Source organism: Callorhinchus milii, unplaced genomic scaffold (assembly GCF_018977255.1).
Source record: "Callorhinchus milii isolate IMCB2004 unplaced genomic scaffold, IMCB_Cmil_1.0 Scaffold9, whole genome shotgun sequence".
Classification (NCBI taxonomy): Eukaryota; Metazoa; Chordata; class Chondrichthyes; order Chimaeriformes; family Callorhinchidae; genus Callorhinchus; species Callorhinchus milii.
This window is the reverse complement of record NW_024704750.1, coordinates 19,794,940-19,815,493: the sequence shown is the minus strand read 5'-3', so window position 1 is coordinate 19,815,493 and position 20,554 is coordinate 19,794,940. Positions and strand designations below refer to the sequence as shown.

General features: G+C 42.6%; 1 protein-coding gene across 1 annotated transcript in view; it reads left to right on the top strand.

The window, feature by feature from the left end:
• The window catches only part of rad51b (RAD51 paralog B), a 128,864-nt gene that overhangs the window by 55,550 nt on the left and 52,760 nt on the right, over positions 1–20,554 (top strand). Inside the window, 1 exon segment of the mRNA XM_007907066.2 lies at positions 14,719–14,815. Within this exon segment, the coding sequence (XP_007905257.2) occupies positions 14,719–14,815 (97 nt within the window).

Genomic DNA, 20,554 nt, shown 5'->3' with positions numbered 1-20,554 from the left:
TGCAAATTGGCTGCTATGTTTGATTACTAAATACAGCACACATTCAATCCTCGAAGCACTCCTGATATGAAAGGTGGTATACCAAATGTAAGGTTTATTATTTATTATATATATATATATATCAGCCAGGCTCAGTTGGTAGCACTTTATTTATATATATATGTAAATTGTTGTGGTGGATCCGGTTCTTAACCTCTGGTAGGTCCATTTGTAGAGTCTTGGGTAACAATAGGATTAGGCTCGGCTGTATTGACCCCACAGTCGCATACCCTGCCACCACTCACTGTTCAGATTCACAAATGAATAATGACCACTTGAGCGAGGTTCTGGAGGGCAATGCCTGTGTAATTTTATGCAAATGGAAGAAAAAAAGAGGGGACGGGAAAACTTGGTGGGGGAGGAATGAATGAATGCTGGATAATAGACTTAATGGATAATTTGACCCGGTTGGGAGGGAGACTTCAAAACGTTACCTGATACAATTTTTCAGGTATCACTGTTTAAAAGCAGGCACCCCAGCAGATTCTCATCCTCCTTCCCACCCACCTCTCCCATGTCTGTTCCCATCATTAATCTAGATCAGCTAACTATTATTGGGCTTTGCAGCTGGAGCATTCTTGGCCTGTGTGGAGCTTTGTGCCACTGTTATGAGTGCATCCCATGCCGGTTTCCTGGTTACATTTTCGGGAGGGTGAGTTATTTTGTTATCCTTTTCCTAGAGAAAGGGATGGGAGATCATCAGTCTGTATATTGAACAGCGAGAGTTGTTTAGTGAGTTGAAGCAGCCAAGAGGTTGTGCTATTGACACTGTTGTGTAACTGGATCTGGCGAGACCCGGCTCGCTGTCAGAATCTAAAATGGGAAAACGGAACAGAAAGAGAAAATGGAATGGTTGCATCCTTCAGTAGTTGTAATGGTTATTGCATATGATGAATACACAGCTTAACAGCTCTTGGTTACACTGGAAACATGCCTCACAGTATTTGTCCATTCAAGCATGAAGCCTCGCCTATCAACCCACATTTCTGCTATGTACTGTCCCATCCCAAAGGCATTTGGCCAAAGCCTCTGACTGGTGAAGGCTTGAATTTCACTCATGGTTTATGACACTCTGAACCACTTTGTTTTTTTGAGGACTTGTCATTAACCCATTCCTACCAACTTTGCAACAATCTTCGGTCATTTAGGCTGGTGAACACAACCTGAAACGCTGCATCCAGCTTCCCCAATGGCCATATCAGTCAAGCACTAGTCAATTTAACGGCTGACAATTAAAGACTAGAAGGGGACAGGTTGAGATCCCAGTGTCTATCAGTTAGTCGACCTCAGCTAGATAATTCCACGCACCCGCTGACTGGCCAATGTGGATGCTTTCCTCCCAGCGCATTGGGACATTCTCCCAACGTGAAAGGCGCTATATAAAAATGTAATTTTGTTGTTGTTGTTGTACTGCCTCTACAGTTTGGTTGTGTGTATCAACTAGAGCTGTGCACAGTTACAAATGTAGCCTACTCAGATCACCCTACAACTTGAGTAAGACTTCTGAGGATCTAAACTCAATTATTTTAGCACTGTAGCCCAGTGTCCTGTTTACCTTGTTTATTGCACAACTCTACACATCGGGAAGCTCCACATACCAGATAAAGGTGAAAAACCATTAACATCCTTAAGTGTGCAAACCAGAATAATAGTTCCACATATCATGCATCCCTCCAGGGAGAGAGTGCACCTTCCATTTCCAATGCAAATAAATTTTCATGCATAGGTGGTATAAATATGTATACTCCATATGCTTTGGATACTCTAAAGTGTGGTGATGGGTTTCCACTTGTGTCAGACACTTGGCCGATAAAAAAAATCTTTTTTTAATATTAGAATGTTTTGCCTTTGCATCTGCTGCTATGTGCTTTCTGGTTCTCTCTCGTATTTTCTTCTGTAATTTCTTATTCAGTCCAATGAATAGTCCTGTGAGAATTGTAATTTTTTACTCAATCTCCCTTTCCATTTTCCTGTTGATAGATATTGGAGTGTCTTTATTTGACTTATACACACAAGAGATATTCATTTATCTCCAACTAATTTAACCTTGAATCATTTCTCCCAGACTGTGTCACTGTACTCAGCCCAAATACTCTTGTAAGTTTCCTTCTAAATTTGTACGCTGGAGTTTGGTCAGTGCTCGTGTTTTTCCCCGAGTCAGATTAAGGGTTGTGCTATGGTCACTGTTGCTTACCAGTTCCACCTCTACTTCTTGAATAATGTCTGGGTCACTGACTCAAACTATCTTAGACGGAAGTCAACCACAGTATTATCTGATAGAGAATGACTTGTGTTTCATCCCATAGCCATACTGCAGTCCATTGTACTCTGAGAGGATGAGCAAAGGATGATAGTCATCCAACAATCCCCAAATAATTAGAAGGGAAGATTCCATCTGGGGACTGCTGAACAGGACACCGTTTGTTGAGTCCTAAGCAAAGACAATTACTGAATTCCCCCAGAGCAGATCTCTCAGCTCAGTAAAGGTGTGTATAAGCCAGATAATGAAGCCATAGTTTGGATTAAAGTGAAGCTGAGTGCACTCGATCTCATAAAGCTCGTCTGACACAGCCAAAAGCTTTAACTCAGAACTGATATTAACCCTTTAAGAGCCAGTAAGTCTACAGAAACAGTGAAATGTATTGGTGAGGAGTGAGGCGGGGAAGTTGGATAGTCAGGAAGGTGTGGGGATGGGGTCAAGGGAACAGGTGGTGGGTTTCATGTAGGTGTGGCAGATGAGGGAGTAGAGGGTTGAGGACTGAAAATGAGATCCACAATAGAACAGTGAACAAGGACAACCCTTGGCTCAGTGAGTTTATCTAGCGGGTACCTAGGTCATGAATACCTGGAACATCCCAAGTTTCATTCCTGGTCTGTGCTGACTTTCCTTATCTTGGTTACCACAATACAATATAATACAATTTACATTTATATGATTTATATGGTTATATGATTTATATGACTTATATGGTGGAAGGATATCTTCGAGAAGTTTCAAAGCGCTTCTAGTAGTGGGGTAGGTGGAGATCATAGAGATAGGGAATACTGGGGAAGCACTATATTACTGTCTTTCAATTGAGAAATTAAAGTGAGGTACCATCTGCCTGCTTTCAGATAAAGATCCCATGACATGATTTCGAAAGAGAAGGGAGTTGTGGAGTCCTTGGCAACAATCACTCAGGTTAATGGGTTGTTCACCATGGCTGTTTGTGGCACCTTGGTTGCACTAAAAGGATTCTGTAGTAATTACTGTTAAGCGGCTTTGAGACGCTTTGACATAACAGAGAATTATATAATAACAATCCTTGCATTTGATATAGCGCTTTATCACATCTTCGAGACATCTCAAAGCGCTTTATAGAATATACTGTAAAGTGAATTGACTCCATATTTGTGGGCAAAACGCGGCAGCCAATTGCGCACAGCAGTGTCCCACAACAATAACAAAATTACGTTTGTATAGCGCCTTTCACATCGGGAGGATATCCCAAACAGTCGTGGATTAAAATGACCAATTTACTATTTTTTTTGAAGGAATTATTGCCCCAAGAAAAATGATCCACCAATCGACTAACAACGGATTCCAACTTACTGCTAGTTAAACAGAGGCACGTGGAGTAAGGAAACTTGCCCAACATTTTGTCCTGCCGGAATCAAACCCATGTCTCTTGTTTGCAAGACGAGTGATCTAATCATTGAGCTACAGGACTTTGATATAGAATGGAAACAAGTCATTCTGCCTAACTAGTCAGTGCTGGTGTTTATACTGCACATGAACCTCCACTAACGCACTACAGTAAGTTCTTACTTTTATCTTTCTGTGTAATTTACCCACATTTAGAACATGAATGTAGATGCAGATGACGCTGACAGGGCAGATGATTTAAACTGTTGTTCCCCAAGGTTCAGTAAATGTCTTAACCTTAGTCAGTGCTTACAGTCAGATTTCTTGAATTGAGCAGAGAACACAATCTTTCTATTTATAAGTATTTATTTACTTAAAAGTGTGTGCACAGATTGAGGCAAATGCTTCGGGGGTTGTTGATGCACAACTAGAAATGTTCTGTCAAACCCTGCATAGAGCAGAAGGTCAAGGCTACTGCAGCACCAGCATCATGGAAACGTGCTTCATCTCAATGGCTTCCAGATGTATGACCCCTGTGTAAATAGAACTAATATTCTAATCAACCACGCTGATATTTACAACTAATTGACTTGAATAGAGAGGTTCTCTATGGATTTAGTAGTCATCGAAATTTATAGCACGAGAGGCCAATGTGCATATGGCATATGCATATGCTGCTGCTAGCTTCCCACTGAGGATATCTAACCATATTCCCATGCTCTTTTTCTTTATGTCTGCACTGGTGAGTCAAATGCTTTCTTTAATGTTCTGCTCATTCCCCATTTTGCCTGTGCTCTTGCTTTGGAGCTCTCTGCTCTAATCCCATCATCCTTGTTTTATAGAACAAGTGTGTAGGGAATTGGGCTTTCAGAGAACAATACCTGTACTCCCCGAACCCCACTGTGAAGAAACCCAAACATGCATTTGCTCTCCCAACATAGCCACAGGCAAGTACCTCCTACAGCTGACCTGGAAGGTCCCAGGTTTCATAAACTATCTATAAACTGATTTAACCAATTTCAGCTGTGGAGGCAGCCAAAGTCTGCAATTAGAGAACTCTCAGTGATTAAGGTGCAGTTGAGCACCTTTTTATACCATAGAGCCTTAGTGCCTGTGCTACAAGGGATTACATTTGGTACCAGAGAGTGCTATTGTTTATGATACAGGAAAGTGCTCCTTTGGTAAAGTAGAGCTCTTCTTGTCTGTGATACAAGAGAGCACCTTTACTACCAGAGAGCACTTACTCAGTAATAGTGGAGAGTGAATTTAGTACCAAAGAGTGACTATTGTCTGTAATATTGGAGAGAGCTTTTGGTATGTTCTAAAGTGCTCACTGATACCGACCGGAGAGCAGCTGCTGCCTGTGCTGCTGGTTGAGAAGGGAGAAAGAGAAAGGAGGAAAGAAAACAGAAATTCTCCCCGTCATGGAAGAATAGAAAGGAATAATCTGTATGTTATACAGTACCAGCTCACCGGGAGAGATCAGAACCTGACAAGTACATGGATCTCTGGAGATGTGCTTTGGACAGGGCTCTCTCTCTCTCTATGCGACTTGAACTGGGCTGTGCAGCGGTGAAGTTTACCCTCACAGCTACATTACTACATTCCTTGTAGATCCTATTTCCCTTGGGAGTTTTTTGGGAGGGGAAATGAATATACTAATGACTGTGAAGGTCAAACAAGACTGTTAAGCTGTTCTTTGCCTTTCTCACTGTCAGCATTTTTGGGGGCTGAAGAGAGCCTTATTAGTGGTAACCTGACGCACTGAAAAGACAAGTCTTTATTGTCTTCCCCCCACAGCAGCTGTCAGCCACATCAACCTGCACAGAAGGAACCTGGAGACCTGGCTTACATTAGCTTTGGCTGCTTGTCTGCTATCTAGTTTAAAAGCATGCGCTATGGAAAGATTTGAACAGATTGCAGTCACGCCACTGAGGTGCTGAAATGAGAAACGGGAATGTGGTTGTTGGTGTTGATTAGCATTACTGGAGGGCGAAAGGTTCAGTCTGAGAGGTATTTCACCTGCACTGTTGATCAGATGTTAATGTAGGGAGAATGGATATCCTGCCTGGGTTTGAATCTCAGTTTGTCCACTTGACTTATCAATGTGTTGAAATCAAAAATAAGTTGGAAATGGAGTAAATGGAGTCCCAAATGACCATCAGAGGAACAGTATCCTGAACAGTTACCCTGTTGATTAAACAACAATTGTGAATCATTGCATTGTGAGCAATTCTTACCCTGCTGCATGAGCACCAGATATACTTATAATGTGGCTTTCATTGCTGGAGGATAAAGATATAAAAGGGTATGAGGCAAAGAGGAGGAAAATGGGATGAGGAAGCTCAGACACGATGGCCTCAGTGCCTCCTCCTACTCTGAATTCTGTACAGTTCTGCGAAGTTTGAGTGACAGTTTTGCTTCATATGAATGTATGGAATTCATCCCCACCCTATGAGCTGAGCTCACGTTTGACTTGATTGTGAGGCAACTGCATGATATCTCATGATTAATAGACAATAATAAAATAAAATTGGTCACATAGCTGTTTGTGGGACAGCTTTCCGCAACTGGTTGCATGTTGCGTTTCACCCACCAAATACACAGCCAATCCACTTTATATCCTGTGAAGTGTTTTGAGATGTCTCAACGACATGATAAGATTGTTATAATAATCCTTGCATTTATATAATAATAATAATCTCGTCCCTGACTTTTCTGATGTTCTTATAGCTCTCGCAGATACTGTTGCTTGTTTAAGACTGTGGTGTGCACATAGTGTCATTGATGTCAGAGCTTTTTAACACTTGTTTACTTTAACAGTGGATAGTGTTTCTCTTTTTCTTTGCACTTTTGCCCCCACTAGACAGTTATCAGGCTCATGTTTAATGACATTGATATTCTTGTCTATTCTCCTTGGGGGAGAGGTAAATGGAGTCTCCTTGGAGCTGAACTGGTTCCAAGGTGACTTGCTTGGCAACGGAATGCCGGAATCAAGCTAGCCCTCTGTGTGGGTCTCACTAGTCCGGTTCCTGTGCCACTTAGATATGCAGTATTCCAGGACACTGCTGATCACAGCCTAGTCCGCCTGGCTCATCAGCAGGACTTAGAAGGGCAGACCAGTCACTGGGACATGGAATCATCCCACTCAGCTCCTGTTAACCCTGCAAGCCAAAGCCGTAACGGGTAGAGTGGCCCTAATTGGACAAGCAGCGGGAAAGCTTGCTAGTCAGCCATATTCAATGGGAAGCTATGTGGTTGTTACTTGTTAGACTCCAGCAGATACCCCAACGCACACTCTGGGGTCCCCAAACCTGGCCACCTGTGCCTAATACTTTCTGGAATTAGGTAAGCAGGATGTGTGCCTCTGGGGAAAAGGTACACTTCCATTCCAGCAATCTATTTCTGGCATTTCCATGTGTAGGTGGGATTCATGGATTTCCCAGTTTGCTTTGGATACTCTTAAGCATGGTGATGGGTTTCTGCATGTGTCAGAATTTCGGCTGACCAAAAAAAACCATTGATATTGGTGCTGGTTCATGCCAGGGAGATTTGCATTTTGGCAGTCGGGTTATTTGCAATAACATTTCAAACAATCGTTAAACTCAAAATATATACCATCCTTCAGCTGTCAAGCTTATTTTGTCAGTTTATTGTATCATAACAGATCTTTTATGCCTATGTTCTTGCCTTTCTCCATACCCTTTAATACTTCCGCAACAGGGATGTTTAATAGGGATGAGGTCTTTGTCTGTATTGGGGATAGATAGAGGTGGATGCAATAGTCTGGAGCTAATTAAAAACAATCAAGCTCAAGAGTAGCAGCTGATGCTGGCAATGACTTGTACCAACTGCTTCTTTCTCAGAGCAGTCACTAGGATCATTTTGTGAAAAGAATTTACCACTTTGTCTTGAAAGAAAAAAAATCATGTCTTTTATGTTTTTATTCCCGCTTGTTCTGAAGATGTTGGTCTCCTGTTCACCTTCTATATAATATAAGGTCCTGAACTCTTCATTTCTGAGCTTCGTCCTCTCTGGGATAGAGTTTTTTTTGTTTTTCTGACAGTTTTCAATTGCTATTGAGGTGGTGTTCCAGCCAGTGCTTGCTCTCTTCCGTGTGTCGTCTTGGCTTGAGGAGGATTGCATTTTGCCAAAAGTCAACTTTCTGCTGTGTTCCAGCAAACTGATTTCAGCTTTGGGAGATGCAACATACATTGACTGCGATTATTTGGACAGTTCCAAATAATGGGGTGATTTCCCATGTTATTAAGCTCGACCGGGGAAATGAACTTTGATTTTCAATGAAAGCCAAGTATCCAGTCCTTCATTAGATTTGCAGCAGTTATGAAACTTAATTTAACGCTAGATTTATTTCTCTCCCTTTCCTCATCTTTCTCTTGATGCACCCTCCCTTACTTTTTCTTACCTTCTCTCTCTTCTCCCTAAGTGCATGCAATTATCCTTATCCTTCTACTCCTCCTCCTCCCGCCCTCTCCCTCTTTCTCGCTCTTCCTTCCTCTCTCTCACGCCACCCACAGACATACTCACACACACTCGTGAATACTGTATTTCATCCATTTACCTCTCAATTAATCAATGATGTATTTAAGTATATAATGTATTCGCTTAGATGTCTGACTGTTTTTGAGTCATAATACAACCATCAAACCATTGCAAGTGTGTGCGCAATGCTAGGGCAATGGGCACACCCACACATCTGAATTAGTAGCTCGCGTATGCGTGGCTAAGCAACCAGTACTGTGCTCATTAACTCATTCAATACAAGCTGACTGAAGGAGAGTAAAGTGGCTAGAAGTGGGTGTGGGTTTCAGCGCCTTGGGACGTCCTCCCGACGTGAAAGGCGCTTTATAAATGGAATCTTGTTGTTGTTGTTGTTGTGTGATGGTTTCAAATACATATATTTTATAGGAAAGCTCTCCAATGTTCTGTATCTTAGCTTAAATACCTTCAGGGATCATGGGATATTACAGCAGAGCAACAGGCCATTTGGTCCAAGGTGCATATGTGAAAACTTGCCCCAGTGGATTAACTCTGTGAGATGATGCATGTGAATGGGTAGATTGTGTCTAGAATGAGCAGGTTTAATAGGGCCAATGACCTTGTTCTTCGCTTTTTGGAAGTCTATTCTTTTCCGAACCCTGAGACACGTAAGAGAAGTCCCCGACCGACTGCCCCCACCGCCCCTCGGTCCTGACCCACAGTCCCTCAGCCCTGACCCACCAGCCCTGACTCACTGCTCGCCCCCCACCCCGGCCCTGACCCACCACCCCCCGTGGTACCTGCAATATTTTCAAATCCTGAGAAACCATTTGCAAGGAAGTGTTAGCAGAGGAGAGGGAGACTCAGAGGGGCAAGCCAGGGTGCAATACCAGGGAAGAAAATAGGACTAGGCAAGAAAATTCCATTTGTTGTTTGTCAAGGAAGCAGCTACTTTTCTTAGTATTGGCTCCTGATAGTGAGAGCTATGTTTGTGCAAGGAAATCATTATGCTTGGCTCTGTTGATCCTGATTTCTGCAAGGCAGCAATTAAGTTCCCCACAGGGAGGAAAAATGAACATTCTTTGTCTTGAAGCGAGCTCTTTACCTCTGCCACTTGGGGTTCAGTCTAATAGTTCTATGTTTATTCAGCTGCACAGTACTGAGTCCTGTTCTGCAGGAATGGTGAAGGCTGCTCTGCTGCTGGCTTTGGCTCACTAATTCATCTTGATCGTAGGTTTTGTAATCTGTGTATATCACACCACCAAAATAGCTCGCAATTGGGTCAAAATGTAATTCTTGTTAGTGTCTCGAGAGACATAGAGACATGTGCAACAACATCAACAAAAACAACTAAATGGAATACTGGATGTTGCAATATGAATTGAAACTTAGCTTTGGGGTGTAACTGGTACAGGCTATGCTCACGACAGCCACCCAGTTGATATTGCAGATGGATCCTGTCATCTCTGCTGTGTCTCTCAGAAAGCAGGGGTCATTGCCATAGTGTTCTGAGTCTGTTAACCATTTTGAAAGTCTCGGCTGCAATTGTAGTGTTGTAACTACCAGGCTTTTCCTAACTAGGTCATCGCTGTCAGCAAAACTTTTCATCTTATCTGCAGCATCTGCTCTTAAATTATCGGGAATGTCTGGGACTAATGCTAAAAAAATCATGTATTGTGGGAAGAGGAGCAGCAAGCGATAAGATAGTGGGGTCATGTTTTGCCCACAAAATATAGTCAATTCACTTTACAGTATATTCTGTGAAGCGTTTTGAGATGTCTGGAAGACATGATAAGGCGCTATATCAAATACAAGGATTATTATTATTTTTATAAGAGGATTTTTCAATTACAAGTACAAGGTTACTGAGCTCACGATTTAGCTGTGCAGTGTAACTGTGAACCAGCAATGAGAAGGTGTTTATTTAGCAATTTGTTACAGATACAGTATAAAGTTAGAGACAGGGAGAGAGTAAGAGAGAGAGAGTAAAAGACACGAGAAATTAAGAGAGAAGTTCAGAGAGAGGATGAGACAAAATGATAGATAGCAAGTTCGAGAGAGCGAGAGAGAAAGGAGGAAGGCAGATAGAAAAGGATTGGACAAAAGTGACAGTATACCTCCTGAAGAGATTTTATGGTAATAAGGCAGCCAACTTGCAATTTATGTGGAAGTATTATTTCCTTATTGACAATGGGGCCAGTCCCAATTACTACAGATAACCAGCTTTCTACTATGTTTAGAGTGGCACATGAGAAACTGACTGCACTGTAAGTTTGATGGTAAAGTATCTTCAGAACTGAACTGTGACTACCAGAGATCCTGTAATTACTGCACTTCCTGGATGGACTGGTACATTTTCCTGCAACGTGGCTACATCAGCTGGGGTGCAGTTATTGTTAATTAAGAGAACTAGTATGTATCCTTCTACAATCCTACCCACTCAGGTCAACATGTCGGGGACCATTCTAATTTTGTTGACATAGGCAATTTATCGAAATAGGTGGCCACAAGCGAACAATACATACTCTGTAGCTTCTATTACACGTTATTCACATGTATTTTCTTTGTTTCTTTTAAAAAGCCATACATCTAATTTACATGTATTTTCATTATTTTATTTACAAAAATAGTCATTTTAGGGTTACTGTTACTGGTTACTGTTGACATAACTAAACAAATAAACAAACGGACGGACGGTAAAACAATGTATTTAATACTGTTAGGGGCCCAGACAATTTATCAACATAAGTGTGCTGGAGGTTATGTCAACGACAGACAGTATGTGTTTAATATTAATGTGCTGAGAAGGGACCGGGACTTCACTTTTTTATGAATCTAAATGGGATGTCAACATAAACAGGTTTGATTCAAGTAAGTAAGACTGCATCCTGCTGAAAACTGGCTCTCTTCTTAACTCTATTTGAGCCAGCTGTTTTCCAGTTGCTGTGCACTCTGGCAATGCTGCTGGAACAAGGTTCCAATAAACATTCCAGGGGAAGGTGCATTGATGACATGGAAGAAAGAATAAACTTAACTTTTATAGCTCCCAGTGACGCTGAAACATTTAAAAGCGAGTTTCACGATAATAACTGTTGAGTGCAATGATGGTTTTGTGCCATTTTGTGTAGGCAGCAAAACCACAAACAGCCGTCTGTCTAATTTGTCTGGAGCATTGTTGATTAGAATAGATTAGAATACCATACTCTCTTCTCTTTTCAAATAATGTTATGAAATCATTAAATTCACCTGAACAGGCCATTGTATTTTGGTTTACACTCTCAAGCACAGGTGAGAATGTTACCAACTGAGCCAAACTGAAGAAAGATGTAGATGCTCAGGACGGAACCTCAGTTTAACATCTCATGCGAAGTACAGCACCTCCAATAATGTCGCATGTCCTCAGTACTGCATTGGAGAGTCAGCCTGGACTATATGAGTTCCAAGTCCTGACATGCTTTGAATCCACAACCCATTGAGTCGAGAGATTTTGTGCTACCACCTGAGCCAGGCTAACATGATATTGACCCAGGCCGATAGGACAATCTTCTGTTTCTTCTAAATAGTGCCAAGGGCTCTTTAACTACCAGCACTAACAGTAGATAGGACCTCAGTTTAAAGTCTCATCCTATGAATGCCAGCAATTCAGCACAATGCAGTATTGCTCTGAAGCCTGGCCTGCTCAAATCCTGGTATGAGATTTGAACTCATAGCCTTCTAAACCAGAGGAGAGAGCACTGCTGACTGAGTCAGATTGACGCTTTGTTTTACTGGAAAGGGTTCGGGCGAGGTGAGGTGGGGGAGAGGTTGGAATTTTCAGAGCGCGTTTCCTATCAGTCAAACCCCTCGAGGAATGACGGCACAGTCATAGGGAGCGCAGCTTCAAAGAGCTATACTGTGCATCACATGGCTGTGCACAATGGTGTAGTGTTAGCAGCATGTAATGAGAGGAACAAGAGACGGTCCACAACCAAACATTACAAATTGGTTTCAAGGCCTGATCTGCGGTGGCTTTCCCAGTCAGTTTCGGGCTAGATTGAAATTGCACCTTTTGCAGCAGAAATGGGCTTTACAACAGCACATTACAATGAAGTTTTCATTCATGTTGAGCTTTGGGTCACTGCTTGTTGGGAAATGTAAAAGGGGGATTTCGGACAGGATCAAAGAATATCTGTGAAGGGGAGATTAGATCCTCTCATGCAGCAAGCTGTGCAGTGACTTCAGGTCAGTCACTGTTCCCAGGTCTGGAGTTGTGGGTCATATGGGTTCAAAGGCTCTTTGTTCAACAATGCTTTTCTTTTTAGAAATAAATGGAACATAGAAGCAGATGATGAATGTGCCAACAACTGCCTAGTGGGTAAAGGCACTGCAGCAGTACACACAGGCCAGGTGTCACAGATTCAAACCACAACAATTTTCATAAAGAGTTTCTCCCAGTCACATGAAAACAATTCAATACAATTTATATTGATACAGCAGCACCTTTAATGTTGGGAGAATGTCTGAAAGTGCTTGACACTGCTGGCTGGGCATCCGAACTGGATGCCGAAGAGGGTGGGAGAGGAAAATCCACGGTCAAACAGGTACGTCTTGAGACGGACCTTAAATGAGGGAAGGGAGTGAGCTGAAGGCACTCCAGGATGGAGTTCCAGAGAGCGGGAATAAAGAAAATAATTCAATTTCTAAACCCTTTCCACGATACCAAACCCACTTTAGCTTTTTCCATCAACAGTTTCAAAATATTCTAATGTTCAGATAATTTGTTGAACATTTCTAATGTTCAGCTACAAGTGTAGGAGACAGTATACAAAGAAGGTCCCGGAATAAATTAACACACAGAAGATTCTGGAAACAAACGCAATTAAGTGGTGTTTTGCAAAACGGTCGGGTTTGATTATGAACATTTGACAGTTGACAGCTGCAAAAAAAAGACTGTTTCCTCTCCCCCACATTTTATGTTTGCAACATAATTTTGACAGCAGTATTTTGGTAAATTTTCTAACTTGTATTAAAAATTAGTTTGCTCTGTTTTCTTCCATCCTATTTTTTCCTTTCTCGAAACTCTACCTCACTGTACATGGGTGCTGGCCGTTCTCAGCTACTTCAACCGTTCTTTTCACGTGGAACTCGTCTGATTCTGTGTTTATCCAATAGGCACAAGTACATGCAAATTCCAGCAAGATGGGGGGATTTAATAGTGATCTGCCTGATTGTCCTTTCCTTAACCTAATGCCAATTTTAGTCAAAACACTTCATCGGCAACTGTTGCTGTGAAGTGATTGTGTATTTGTAGGCAAACACAGCAGCCATTTGCAGCAGCAAGACCTCACATATAGCTATGAGCTAAATGATGGAAAGTATCAGTGGTATTTTGTTCTGATATCTCAAACATTCTTCATGCATGAGCCAAGACAGTGGCAGATGATTCAACCCTGGAGTTCTTTTCACCTGATATCCATATAAAAGCCTTTTATGTGGGGATATGTAGACAATGATTAGAAACAGGAACCATGACTGATTTTTACCTCTCCTTAACCCAGGGATGCTGAAGCCAATTGTAGTCCTAACCCAGGGATGTACGTGTGTTGTGAAGGTGTGATTATGTGGTAGGTACTGTGTGTAGTGGGGTGTGTGTTTTCTATGTGTCCGGGAAGACCTCCTGTCGTAAAAGATCCTCTCTTTGGCTTTAGCCGAGATCAGTGGTGACCAACCTTTATGGTCAACCAACTAAATACAATTTCTTGATTGAATATTTCTTGATTTATGGCATAAATCTCTTAGGGGTTTAACTTTTTTCCTGTCTACCCTCTTAGTGTTCTAGTATTGAAAGAATTTGGGATGGGGGCCATGTGTGCAGCTGGGCTTGTACTGACACTGGGGAATCCAGCCCTCAATTTTAACCAGGAGGATTGGGTAGTCCAGGGTCATACACTGTTGTTAGATTAGTGTTGGTCACTAAACTGGCTAATGTTTCTCTTCTTGGATCCAGGCTCTGTGCAGTGTCTCTCCATTTTGTTTTGTTTGTCCTCTTCTAAGTGCAAACCATGAAGTCACATAGCAGCAATGTCTTGAGCTTGCAATCGACACAGATCAGATCATGCACCTAAATAATCAACAAAGACATTGGGTGGATCGAGTGCTGGATGCACACAGGCAAGGTACTGACGTGATACAGTGGGCATTACTGGTGTGATACAATGAGCAAGGTCCCATTGCTGGTGTGATAGAGCATTATTTGGTGTGTTTCAGCACCTTGGGATGTCCTCCCGACGTGAAATGCGCTATACAAATGTAATTCTGTTGTTGGAGTCTTACAATGAGCAACGTGTCATTACTGGTGTGATATAACGGGCACAGGCTCATTACTGGATTTGTGGGCAGGTGTTATTACTGACACTGCCGTTAATGGTGCAACAGAGTGTGGGGTTCCATTGTCACATTATTGCCCAGGGATGTCCTCCCAAAATGAAAGACACTATACTGTATAAATACAATTTATTGTTGGTGGTGTTGTTCCAGGGACACCTGCTCTATCTGCTTCTTTTCTTTCTCTGCAGATAATTCTGACAAACCAGATCACCACACGATTGAGCCAGGACTACACTGGCCTTTCACAACTGAACACTGGAGCGGGGGTAGCACCGATGACTGCAGGTAATGACTGCTCCGTTCTACAAGTTGCTGCTTTCATTATCACCCATCCAAGCATTGGGCTTCTTTCATGGTCATAGGAATTGTGTTTTTCAAATAGGATCCTAATCATCGACACTGATGACCAACTTATAATGTAAAGTTTTCCATTATGAATCCTAAAACCTGCACACAGCAAACAGAATGTGAGAATATTAGTGAAATACTTGGAATTGCACTTATGAGTTAAAAGGTACTGTTTAGCCAAGGCCCCTTCATTATTAACTTTAAGACATTTTATTGTAATAAGATACTATAAAACTCCGTTGCAATATCTTTTCTGGTGCTGTCGAGCAGTGAAAGGTGGAATAATATTAAAATAATCCTTACATTTGATATAGCGCCTTATCGCGTCTTTGAGTCATCTGAAAGACCTTCACAGAATATAGGCACTGGGAGCATCAGCATCTAAGGATGCACACTCCACCTCACCAAGCCAGTCTTGTTTGACCCTCAACTGTCCTTTCTCCCCCACATCAGTGCCATGATCCGCTCTGCCTTCCCCTACTACTGCAACATTGCCCGACTCCGTCATTGCCTCATCCCTCAGGCCACCGAAGTCTTCATTACATCCAGGCTCGACTATCCCTATTGGTAGGCCTTGCCATCTCTTCCCTCCACAAGCTACAGATCATCCAGAACTCTGCAGTTCTGGTCCTCCCACACCAGGTTCCGTGACCCCTTCACTCCACCCTGGCCCGGCTCCATTGGTTCCCCATCACTCACAGAGGATCGAGTTAAAAATTCTCGCCTCACCTTCAAGGCCCTCCATGGCCTTGCCCCCTCTTAACTCTCCGACCTGCTAACCCCTTAGCAACCTGTCTACTCCCTCCGCTCAGCACGCTCCGGTGTGCTCCATGTCTCCCGCCTGGCCCAGCCCATCAACGGCAGTCGGGCCTTCAGCCTCACTGCTCCCACCCTCAGGAACTCCATCCCACATTCTCTTCGCCTCGCTCCCTCCCTTGCCTCCTTCAAGGCAACCTCAAGACTCTCCTCTTCGACCATGCCTTCGGCCACCCTCCTACCCCCACCCTCCTACTCCCGCCGCCCTCCACCCTCCCTGATCCCAAGCACCCCCCCATGGCTTGGGTCCTAATCCCTGACTGTTCAGTGCCTTGGGTTGTACTCCCGATGTGACAGGCGCTTTACAAATGTGATATTGTATTGTATACTATAAAGTGAATTGTATTTTGTGGGCAAATAGTGGGAGGTTTACTCACACATGCATTGCCTCATGTCACTGTCTCCTGATGCAAGGACTGCCCAGCAATCATTTTTGTTGGCTGTAGTCTGCTCCTTCTTGCAGGCTTAGTTACTCACTGTGTGTTCCTGCAGCATCTGTTAATAGTTCTCTCAGCGCCGAACAGCCTCAGATTGAGTTACCCCTAATCCCTTCTGCAGGGTTTACAGCCCTATTGGGTTCTATGAAATGCACTTTTTCCCCACTTATGCAAAGCTCCAGTAGTGTTACATGGAGCAGCACCCTGACATTTAGCAGTTCGGTGCATTCCAGACTCATGGCTTCCAACATTCATGCCTTTTAAAATTAATACCTTCCTGGAGAAATATACAGTGGTGACAGTGTGGAATGTACTGCTCCAGAATCAATTGGAATGTTTAAAAGGGAGATAGATGGTTGGGAAGTAAGTATTAGGGTACAGAGAAAAGGTGTGGAAGTGATATTAAAAAATTTGCCAGAATCCAATAAACTGTCAGGAAAGGCTCAACTAAATAGCCTCTTATTCCTACAACAAGGGGCAAAGTCTGACTTTATACTGAATTCTATTAATAGTTTTATAATCTGGAAATGCACACCATTTATTCTTGTAGGAGGGAAGTTTTTATTGTCTCTGTGCTGCATAAGAAAGATTTCAGCATTTCCTGTTTGTTTAATGTCAGTCTGGCTCAGTTGGTAGCACTCTCGCCTCTGAGTCAAATTGTTATGGGCTCAAACCCCACATCGGAACTTTGAATTCATATACTCCAGTGCAGTGGCTGGGGGTGTGCTGCAATGTGGAAAGTGCTGCCTGTTTATGTGGACATTAAAGATTCCATGCCATTATTCAAAAAAAGAAGGGTGTTTCTCCTGGGCTTCTGACCAACAATCCTCCAACTAAAACTGATCATTCACTTTATGACTGTTTGTGTGACATTGCTGTGTGCAAATTAGCTGCCTCATTCGGCTACTAATACACAATCACAACACTTTATTAGTAAATCCTGTGAAGCACTTTGAAGTGTCCTCCCAACGTGAAAGGTGTTGTATCAAATGTAAGAGTTATTGAAATGCTATTATCAATGTTTCCTCCTTTCCTGAAGGTGTTGATTTATGCTGGGGAATGTTCCCATGATCAAGGGACAACCTCCATTCCTCCAAACTACAATAATAACACCCAAGTGTCATTATTCATAAGTGAGCCTTTAACAACAACAACAAATTCACTTGTATAGCGCCCTTCACGTCGGAAAGACGTTCCAGGATGCTGGACAGTCAGGGATTTTGGACCTGAGCTGAGAGTTGGGGTCAGGAGGGGTGGAGGGCAGGGGAGTGGGGGGAGGGAGAGAGGCCGAAGGCACAGTCGAAGAGGAAGGTCTTTAGACGGGACTCGAAGGAGGCAAGAGAGAGGGTGAGGCGGAGGGATTGTGGGGTAGAGTTCCAGAGTGTGGGGGCAGAGATGCTGGTGGGGTGAGAAGTGTGGGGGACTTGAAGCTGCCCATGAATCATAGAAACATTTTTGACATTGGGGCAGCTATGGTTAATTCTGTCCTCACCTGGCACCCACACATTTACAACAGGATAGTGATCAGGAGTGGCTTCAACCCCCCAGCCTATCTGAGCAAAATAATCCCAGTTAAATCTCACTTGGGCATTACCCTGAGCTACCCAGCAGAAAATGGGATTTGAATTTGTGACCTTCTGCAACAAAAACAACTTGCATTCATACAATGCCCTTAACGCGGGTTGGCATCTCAGAGCACCTATGTTCCATTGTTGCAGCATGTGTTGAGGAAAAGCAACTTCAGAAATAAGACTTAAACAATTTTCTGTGCAATCTTATATTTCAAGATAGTGGTTTTAAGGTTCAGACAATGAGATTTGGGGGATTCAGATGCCTTTAGTAGAGAAGATGGAAAGAAAAAAGAAACAGAAATTTATTTACAACCTCACAGACAGCAAAAACATTTCCTTTTCCTCTTTTGCAAACAGATGAGATCAAAGAGTCCTGAGATGTTCTGGGTTGAGGGCAGGACACAGCAAGCGGTGTTTAGACTGTCCTTGGGAAGAAGGCGTGGGTGTACTGTTTTGTGCTGGATTCCATCCAGGACGAGTGCCGGCTGCATCACGTTTACCGCTGCCGGTTATCTTGAAAGGGAGAACGCAAGAAGCCAATAGCCTCCTTTCCCAGTCTGTGCCCTGCTCACTGCCCCAGAAAAAGCAGCTGCTCTCATCCTTTCAGACACTTTAATGGCCTGGCCCTGGGCTGCCTGCCAGACAGTCTTTATACTTTATTTTTTCCAACAGATCCCAGTCTCACTGTCCTCAGCGAGCTGTTGGGAACAGAGGTTCCTTCTTGACTGGGCTCAATCTCTGCCAGAGCACTTTATGCCTGAATAGGGAATTAACATCTGCTCTAGCAGCCTTGCTTTCTCTGAACTGTTAGCATGTGTATTGTGTGTGCGTGTTGTTTGTGTTGTCTGTGTGTGAGACTGTGATAAAAAAACTTGAGGGAATTTTTTCTTTTTTATAACATCTCATCACATCACATTGTTTCAAAATACTTCACAATAATTACAGTAAAATGCACCGATTCCGTCTGTAAGCAAATGTGGCAGCCATTTTGTGTACACCGAGGTCCCACTAACAGCCACGAAGTGAATAACAACTTTGTCTAGAGGATTCTATCTATAAGGCCTCCTCTGAGATGCGAGAATTGAAGAGCCCTGTTTTTGAGGGGAAACGAGAAAGTTATTTTTGTAAATGTTATCAACTCCAGTGCGACATTCAGTAAAATCTTATGTAAACCACAGACATGGTACTTGTCTAGCTTGACCCATCATAGTTGATGACATTTCAAGACCTCCAAGTCGCATTGAGGAGCCAGACAGACTGGTGAGAATCGTAGACACACACTTACTTTGCCAGAAATGTCTCCTCACAGTCAGTTTTATTGCTAACCAAGATTCAAACCTGCAACCTGTCTGATTTAGCATGTCAAATGTATTGACTCTTTTTGACTGCTTTGAACACAGCATCCATTTCTACATACAACAAAGTTCCACAGCAGTCATGAGGCGAATCATCATTTAATCTGGGGAATTATTGGCAAGGATACAAAGAAAGAATTCTTTCTCATTTTGAATGGTGCAATGGGATCTTTAACAATCACCTGAGGAACAAGCATACAGGTCCTTGGTTTAATATTTTATCTGAAAGACAGTGAAGCACTTTATAATAATAATCCTTACATATGACATAGAGCTTTATCACTTTGTCGAGATGTCTCAAAGCATTTCACATCACTTGCTGTGAAGTGTAGTGACTGTGTATTTTATCGGCGAACCCGGCAGTCAATTTGCGCCCAGAAATTAAGTGAATGACCAATTTTATGTGAGGTGTTGTTAGGCCGGACGCTGGGAGAAACTTTCTTCTCTTTTTGAACAGTACCATGAGATCTTTAAGTTCCACATGAATAGGCAGACAGCAATTTGTTTAATCTCCAACAATACAGCGCATCTCAGCACTGCATTGGAGTGGGAGCTCAAGTCCAGGCTACATTAGCCACACTTCTTGTATCTTCCATTAGTTATTGATTGATCCTGTGGAGCTTTCCTTTTTGGGAGGGTGGGATTAAGCCCAGTGTTTTACAACAACAACAACAACAAGATTCCATTTATAAAGCGCCTTTCACGTCAGGAGGACGTCTCTTGCTTTTACCTTGCTTGTATTGTGCCAACCCAGGAAAACAAACACACCATTAAAAAAACAAGGCACAGTTTTATAGTCCCTTTGGAGGATGATTGTAAATTGTAACAGCTTTGTTCCGATTACTTTAAATAAGTCGTTCATAGGCTAAGAAGTGACAGTAAGGAACTCATGTTGCTTTTTACAGACATGACCAGACTCGGTAAAGCCCAGGGCATGTTTCAAAAGCCAAATCACCAACTTTATTGCAAGAGCAGGTCTGACGTAAGAGAGTGTGGTCTGAGAATCCTTGTAAATATACTTACTGCCATTAGCAGCCTCTTAATGATGTAGGTTCATTGATTTTTAGATTTGCTGCTTGAAGCTTATACTGGAAAAGAAGCATAGAATACTGTGTTCCAGGGAAACCCAGAGTGTAGCACAGGATTCAAGGGTTTGAGTGCCTGCCAGCTCCCAATCCCAGGTGCACCTGAATAGGAAGAGAGCGTTAGGCCTTGTTGTACACCAGCATAGTACAATAACTGGGAGTAGCTTATCGTGGGGTTGGAAGGGGGTGTGACCATAGGTGCGGTCGTTAAAACACATAATATTCCTTATTCTACACAGAACATAGCAAAGTATCTAATTCACTTTTTCTGTAACAATTTTTTACTGTGACAGGAGAGGGAAGAGTCTTTGAAAACCTCAATCATCAATAACTACATCAAAAGACAGAATTCTCGACTATATTTTATTAAAAAAAAGTCTGTCGCTTCCTGGTTTACAGATGAACCACATGC